We start from the raw sequence: 8,548 nt of genomic DNA on the forward strand, positions 1-8,548 counted from the left end.
CATAACAAATATATAATATATTTTGATTGTGAGTGTTAACCTTTGTTATAAATTTGAATGTGTGTTTTAACCGTTTAATTTTAATTAGTATCATTCATTATTCTTTTCTAAGTTATCTCAAAGTCAAAAGCATTTGATGACTATAAAACGGTCTTGAAGTCAAAATCAATGTGTTGGAGTTGAAGTTAATTTTATCATCAAGTTAAGTAAATAATGTCTTACTTTAATTTGATATAATCAAGTATATGTGTTGAAAACTTGAAATTAATTATTATCCTTTACTACAAGTGTCGATCCGTTTAGACACGATTGACATTTTCATATATATTTTTTACGGGAATTTTATTTTATTTTATTTAAATGAGATGTATCAAGTACAAACATATTAACATGTACTTGCTAGTTGCTATATTATTAATGACAGTAATTATGCATTTTTCCTATTACGTTCGAATTATTACTATACTATATAATCTATAATCTGATATGTCGTTGACTTTTGACTCAAAGTTAATTTGTATCAATTTGACAATGAGTATAGGGACCCTAAAATAGTCATAAAACAAAATACAGACCCTAAAATTAAATATACTCATTTATGAGTATATATATATATATAGGAGAGGATGTGTAGACTTTTAACTTCAAATTGTAAGAATGAGTTTTTAGGTACAAGCAAGAAATAGTTGGGAACAGAAATATCAAGCCCTTCAATTTGATCTTATTTATTTGTTGAACGTGCACATGCATGTACATGTATGTATGTATTAATACATAATCACAATTTCCATGTGACACAAAAGTTTATTGTCACAAGTTGAGTTCTTTTGCTTTTTTTTTTTAAAAAAAAATATATCTAATTAAAGTAGAATTACAGAAGAGCCAATATTAGTTATTTGACTTATTTCATAATCAAACTAACTTAGATTGGTCGAATGGTTAGCTCAATCATCCACTTAAGCAAGTGTCGGTGGTTTGAATTCTGCTTTGTACATGCAGCAATCAATTGGCCAACAGTAGACTCTTAAATAAAATTTCGACCCACGACGGATTAGTCCTTGACCTGTCGGGTTGGAAAATACTGTGGGAACCAAAAAAGGTTATTTCATAACCTAATTAATATTCTCTAATCAGGAAAAGATGACATATGTATTTCAATATTTGCTGAAAATGTTGGTAATTGGTTTCTATTTTCTAGACATGAACAAATTAAGCGAGTGAGTTTGTCTCAAGTAACAATCCAATTCAAAAACATATATAAATTTGTGAAGCTGCTCTTAATAAGCATAGTTTAGTTCGTTCAATGTCTTGCCACAATTGCACAAACAAATTACAGTCTAATAAACATACTCTTTCTAGATATAATCATTTTATGGATCATTATACTGATAACATCCTCTAAGTAGGTAGTTAGAAACATATGAGTTATGAGAGGTTAATGTCATATTTATAAATAATAAAAAACGGTCTCACCAGGACGGATTTAGAAATATTATTCTGGAGGGACCAATAACATATAATATTAAAAAATTATACAAAAAATTATATAATGTAAAATGTATTACAAAAATAATTCGATAGAGAATATATTTTAAAGTACAAAAAATATGTATGTACTTTTTATTAACGAAGTGGTAGATTTTTCGTATCATAAAATTTATCGATAATAGAATCTGTATCAAATTTTTCAGCAATTTTCTTTTCAATATAATTAAAAGACAATTAGCAAAAAATTAACCTTTCATTTTATTTATGAGTTATTCTTCACAATATTCATCGCTGAAAAAGATCTCTTAGTTGTAATAGTTGAAACAGAGAGAATTAATAACAAATGAATCAAGAAGGATGCTTACAAGAAGAAAAAAAATCGACTTTATGGGATTTGAAAATTTTTATTTAATTAAAAAATATTAGTAATAATATCTTTTTAGATTTTTTTAATATTGTTACTTACTTTTTTAGATATTAAAAATCATTAATATTTAGGTTAGGCTAAACTTTTATTTGGTTCCATTGAAAATTAAATATGATAAAATGGCAGGATCTAGTAACAAACCTATATAAAAACAAGACACCTAAAAAAACACTATATAAAAACAGTTCCCCATTTTCTATCATTAATTATTTCTCATGGCAATAATAAGCTCAACAACCTGAGTTGTTCAGATTTATATGTTTTCTAAAACAACACATGATTTAGTAATGCAAATAGTACTAATGTCAAAATGGATAATCGATATTAGGTTAGGTTAGAAGTCATTGTTTACAAAACCATGCACATGACCACACACATGTGATGCCCCAAAAACCAATAATGCTTATTTGCATTATGTAGTAACTTCTCATCATCTCTTCCCTGCTACCAACTTGACCTCATAAAAAATAAGACCAATAAAAAGCATATGCAATTTATTATCATAAAAAAGATACCTAGACATAAGTGTGAAAATTACAAGACCTTACATTAATGTTATAAATTAGGATAGTAAATCTAGTAACACGTCATTTATATGCACAAATATATGGTTGTGCAAGCAAGGTAGTTTTATACAACTGGCATGCACATGGGATCAAAATTAAAATTAAAATTAAAAAGAGCTGAAAATAGTGAGATTTTCAGATTCAGATTTGAGGAAAGGACAGATGGTGCACAAGTAAACAATAAACATAATTCTGAGATGGGAAGCATGTTGTGTTGCATTATTTTGTTTCAGATTTTGATGAGCCTCTCTTATCTTCTTGAAACTCTTTTCAACAATCCTAAATTAATATTCCCTCCTTTTTTTAATTTCTTTTTTCTTTTGCAGCAGTTTCTTCATTAACAAGCTGCCAAAAGATTTTACCACATCCATTCCACATGTCAAACCTTCTTGTTATATTCCTTTTGCTTATATCAATCAAACACCTACTTGGATTTTTGTACATTCTTTCACTTCTTGATTTTCTTCTATTATTTATTTTTTCAATGTTGTTTTGGATAAACTTAGCCGATCAAATTTTCATGTTAAATGTGGGACCATAACAGCTAAGGTGTAACAATGACATTTTTTCTTTCCAATTTGACTGTGAAACTACTTTAATATAAAAACATTGATATTCGGCTATTCATTTGAGATTGAGTAAATTTGAACCAAACATTCTGATTTAAGTAACACTTCAAGTTTTTTTTTTTTTAATTAATCAAGAAAATCTTGCTGATGACTGACTTGTATATGTATGTAAATGTTACTCAGGTCGTTAGCTTTTTAAACAAATACAAACTATACACAAATTTTGTATTGTAAAATAATTAGAACTTAAACGTAAATGATAGATGCATGAATTCTCAAAGAAACGATCTTATGAATACAGATATTAATATTAAATTTGAAATGCTAATCTTGTTTCTACTGGAGTGTGTTTATAACATACATAAAAGAATCACATTGATGCTATTTAAAATTTCAATATATGGAGAAAGTAAAACAAGTACTAATTTTGTATACTAATTTATTTTTGGGAAAATATTTCTTTAATCATATGATCTATGATCATAATCCTATGAGAAACATTATGGGAATATATTAAGTGTGGAAAACTCTACCTACTCAAATTTAATCTACCATTAGATGACGTGTGAATATATGTTCTAACGATATTATTTATCCCAAAAATTTAAATGAATAAAAAAATATATATAAATGATTATATTTCTAACGCGTCCCCTCAAATAAGAATCTCTTTTGAGAATGCTGAAATTCTTTCATTCGAGGTAAACGAGAATCGAACTCTAGACTTTTTGTTCATAAAAACTATGATACCATGCTATGAAACTACTTTTTCCAAAAGCTTATGCGGATAGAAAAGTATTCCTTAATAGTTATGTCCCTGTACACACAAATTCGGAATAATGACTAGAGGAATAAACAAAACATTTTGATCAGACATTCAGATTGTGCAAGAGTAACAGAGGTGAGTTTGGAAGTCATATCATATACCACGAATTGTGGGAGTGAGTAACGGGATGTGAAAGAGAGATTAGCAAATAAACATATCAATCATCATCATAAGAGACATGAAAGTTGGTGGTGCAGCCAGAAGCCTCAGGGTCCTCAGCCCCACAGCAGTCATAGAATTTGGCAGCATATGGTGGATCATTGGGTCCCAATTCATAGTACCTTCATCATAAGTAAGAAACAACAAACTAATTGACACAACAAGGGAATACATTTTACATAGCATGCATCATATGAACCCAAATTTCAGCTAAATGAACAAAAGAACTTTCAAGTTAATTAGCCTGATAAGGTGAAGCTTAGATAACCCTAAGATCAAGTCAGGTCAACATTTACCTAAACTTGAAAGAGCAATGATCCCAAATGTAAAATATCATTGCATGGCTTGACACAATCATATTCCTAGAAATAGAAAAAACAAGCAGCAGGGTGTGTATCCACTCTTGAAACCAAGGAACAACAAAAACCATGTAATACATGGATACACATCCAAATCCGAAGTCCGAACCGAGTTTGCTCGGACCGAACCAATCTTGCCTGAATGGGTTGGATTGGTTTGGGACTTGGGTCATCGGATTACCCAACAACTCGGGTATTCTTGAACAGCCCTATCTATAATCTACTACTCCTATAGGTCTATAGCTTTCCATGCATATAATTGGCTCTTATGCTTTAAGGCCTTAACATGAACTAAATCACTCACATAGAAACATTGTCATGAATGCCATGCTCCATAATTGGGACAAAACACAAATACAAAGACAAAGACACACCACATATAAAAATGTTGTACAAATGTCTTGTCTCGACTACTAAACAATACAGAAAAATGGTGATTGGCTATATAGCATATGAAAGTCTAGCAAGTACAGTAAGCAGAAGAAGTGTGTTTTGCAAATAACTAAGAATTGAAGGTAGTTAGGGGAAATTTGAGGCAATAATGGGAAACTACTGAAACACCTTAAAGAATTAGAGCTATGAAAATGGAAGGAAAAAGGGGGGTACCTTTTCTGGTCGTCGTGACGGCGACAGACGAAGAAAGAAGGGTGGAAGCGGCAAGAAGAAGTGGTGTTGGAAGATGGATCATAAGTTTCCTTGCATCTCTTGCATATCTTCCATGATTCCTTCTTCTCCATTCTCTCTCTTTCTCGGATTCAAACCCTAATAATTAATATCTTCACTTCGCTTTTAGGCAACTAGTATGCATCCCCACTTTACTCCTTCATTTCATGTTGCCTTATGTCTAAAAAGATTGATTTTTTATGATATAAAACGTTTAATTATTCTAATATTGGAAAATTTTTTAAGTGAAAATCCACTTCATGTGAGGTTAATAGTTAAAAACTGTTAGATGATTTGACTGATTTAATTAAATTTTTATCTAACGGCTCTCGGATATCAATTTTACGTAAAGTCAACTTACCTGAATTTTCACCAATTTTTTATGTTATTAGTTTCTACATTTTTATAAAATGTTATGGAAGTCAAGTTTTAAATATGCAAAATAAAATATTTATTTTTTAATAAAAATTCATATACAATTATCTTTCTGTGAAGTTGATTTGATTGTATTACTTGTTTCATGGAAGTGCCATATTGTAATACGTAACGTGTGAAGGGGTGTAGAGAACTAAAATAATAAGTGAAATTGCAATTCCAAAAATTAAAAGGCTAATTTTAAAATATCAATAACTACAATAATCATGCTTACAAAGTCAAACCAAAATAAGTTTATTATTATTATGTGTATATAATATAAATTGAAAAACAATAATATTTTTATCTTATATTTGTCTTGCATTTAAACTAATACTAACTAATTTCTAATTTTTTTAACTAAAGTATTAACTCTTAATATTTTCCTAAATAATAATATTGAAGTTAAATTTTGACAATTTTCTTTGTAATGCAGCACCATTGTAATTTGTAAGTGCGAGAACTTTTATGTAGCAACAATTCTGAATAGCATCAAGCTACACAAATAAAGCAAGTCCTATCAACTTATCTAAACTTGTATTTCAGTTTCATTTGGTTTTACAGTATATGTGCTCCTATACCTACACTACTGTATTTGGGAGTGGAAGGAATTGAGAAAATGGAATATTCACAACGTTGAATTGGAACTCATGGCATGGCCATGGAGAGGTTTCTTCAGTTTCACATGTAAGTTATGTCATCTTCATCATATTCAGCTGTGACTTCTCCCTTTCCTGATATGATTTTGATCAGGCTCTTTGTGGCTCGCCCGACGGCTCTCGACGTCTTCCTTGCAGCTCCAGCAACAGCAGGTTGCAAAGATATTATGGGCAAGCTTGCCCTTTCTTGAATCATTGCTGCATCACACCAAACCATAGAATCTAGTTGGTATTTATGAATGAGATTGAATGTTATTGCATAATTTGAGATTGTGGAATTCTTAACATGTTCCTAGCAGAAAGAGGGCACAAGATGATATAGAGTTTTACTCATCCATAGGAGGAACAATTTAGACTTGTATCTTATTCGATGACAAAAAAAGTATCATTTGTCCTTTGAAATATGAACACACAAATATTTCTGAGTTTTCTTTTCCATTTCCAGTTTTCTCTTATTCCTATGTTCAAGTTTGTGTAGATAAGTAAGAGAGCTGCTAAATGTGGTAGTCAAAACTAACCATAAAAGAAATATAAAGGATTATCGGCATAATACATACACATGGTTTGCTGTTGTGCCATTGAACCAATGTTCCGAATTCCGGCTTCTGCGGCTTGCAAAGCTTGAGTTGACTTGTTTATTCCGTCTGTTATTTCCTGGCTAATTTCCAAACACCAAATGGTTTTAGATCCACATATGCAACATTATTTTAAGTTATGGCTTTGAAAGAATTTATATAAATGGGGGCTTCTGCTTTTCAAACTAGCAGCTAGTAAATGTTTGAAGTTTTCATTTAAAAGCCAACAATTAAGTATACAAAATTCAGTACAAGGATCGCACTCCAGACAGTTCAAGTGTTCAACTTCAGTGGGGAAGCCAACCACAAGAACTATAAAGAACTCATCAGCTTTAAGTGTTGCATGTAAAAAAATAGAAAATGAGAAAAAGGAAGAAATAAACGGAATCAGGTAACAAAAAGTCCTCCTCAAGAATTCAAATCCTCAAAATTAAGTACAGATATCCACCATCTGGAGCTACTACAAGGAAACCGGTTAAGGACCAATATTTATAACAGGTCTAGAAGCTTTCATCTTAGGCCTATTTCATTACAATTCACAAGTCTTTCATGGCTAAAATATGAAGCACTGGGGTCAATGGATTACCAAAGAAAACCACATTCAAGTCCTGTGAATAATGCCAAATAGGAAACTAGGATGAAAGTAAGCGACAACCACTTCAGGTAAAATATATGAACTATATTATGTTATCGATGATGTAAGAATGGGTTGCATAAAGTTTCTTAGAACATGTACAAAATCAGTAAAACCACACAGAATATCTATCTCAGTTCTAAAAGAAGTGATTCAGAGGCAATGTATTCAGTGTCACCTTAGATCACTTAGTTCTAGTGTCAGATCACTAATTTCCATCCCCGAAAGCCTAACAGCAGCCATGGTACTCGGGAGTTCCTCTCTAGCAGTATCTGCTAGCTTCGAAAGGGATATAGCAGCATTTCTCATTGCCTGGTGAAACATATGGAAGAGTTTATATGCAATATATTTGGAGAGTTTGTTTAGCTTAAACAATTATCCAAATAGTTGATGACATAATGATATGTCTAAAGCTGAATAACAAATGTTACAACCATTTACACCATTGTTAAGCCAAATTCATACAGAACCAAATAAAAGATCAAAGTATTGAACCCTAAACAAATATTAAAAAAAAAAATTTAAACCTTCACTACATCATTAAGCTTTACAGAATTAAAAGGAAGCATCAGTATCAAATATTGCTACCTAGATTCTTATATTTGTGACTAGTTGTATTCAATATTCATAACAACTTGAAAAGTTTAGATAATTATATGTAAGCATTGTCATATAAAACTTACAACTAGAGTGGGAACAGCAGCAAAAACAAGGCTAGTGAATGCCACAGAGGTCTGCAGAAACCAAAAAAACAGAAAAGAATCAAAACATCAATTAGGATCAACAAACAAAACTGAACTCAAATCTAGAATGGAAAAACAAAAAATTAAAACTTCAAAAGTGAATCCAAAGGGTTAGGTTAGCTTGTTATCAGGTGAAAACAAAAAGGGGCTATACCGTGCAGGCAATGAATGCGAGGAGAAAGAAAGCTTGGTCACTCAAACTGAACTTGGGAACTGGAGAAGAAAAGGAGGGAACTTTGGGGGTACCCACTTGGGTGTGAAATTGAAAGGTATCATTCTGAATAACAATGGGTTCGGATCCATTATTTGATGAAGAACATGCAAAGAAGTGCGGTGACCTGAATTTGGTTGAGATGAGAAGGATATGGCGCGAAGTGGAAAAAGTGGGTTGTCTGATTTTGAGGCAAAGATTGAATCTTTGGTGTGTGGTTAAGATGAGAGAGTTTATGGACATGGTGATTCAAAT

At 31.2% G+C, this 8,548-nt stretch overlaps 2 protein-coding genes across 2 annotated transcripts; both read right to left on the bottom strand.

Annotated features, from left to right (window-relative positions):
- Positions 3,824–5,265, bottom strand: LOC107629508. The gene is made up of 2 exons (XM_016332317.2): positions 5,001–5,265; positions 3,824–4,157 (listed from the first exon to the last, which is right to left on the bottom strand). The coding sequence occupies exons 1-2, from the start codon at positions 5,129–5,131 to the stop codon at positions 4,034–4,036; spliced, it is 255 nt and encodes an 84-aa protein (XP_016187803.1). The 5' UTR covers positions 5,132–5,265; the 3' UTR covers positions 3,824–4,033.
- On the bottom strand, positions 5,871–8,548 carry LOC107629507. The gene is made up of 5 exons (XM_021118157.1): positions 8,237–8,548; positions 8,023–8,073; positions 7,518–7,651; positions 6,688–6,788; positions 5,871–6,328 (listed from the first exon to the last, which is right to left on the bottom strand). Exons 1-5 carry the CDS (start codon positions 8,534–8,536, stop codon positions 6,153–6,155), a joined length of 762 nt encoding a protein of 253 aa, XP_020973816.1. The 5' UTR covers positions 8,537–8,548; the 3' UTR covers positions 5,871–6,152.

This window comes from Arachis ipaensis, chromosome B03 (assembly GCF_000816755.2).
Source record: "Arachis ipaensis cultivar K30076 chromosome B03, Araip1.1, whole genome shotgun sequence".
Lineage (NCBI taxonomy): Eukaryota > Viridiplantae > Streptophyta > Magnoliopsida > Fabales > Fabaceae > Arachis > Arachis ipaensis.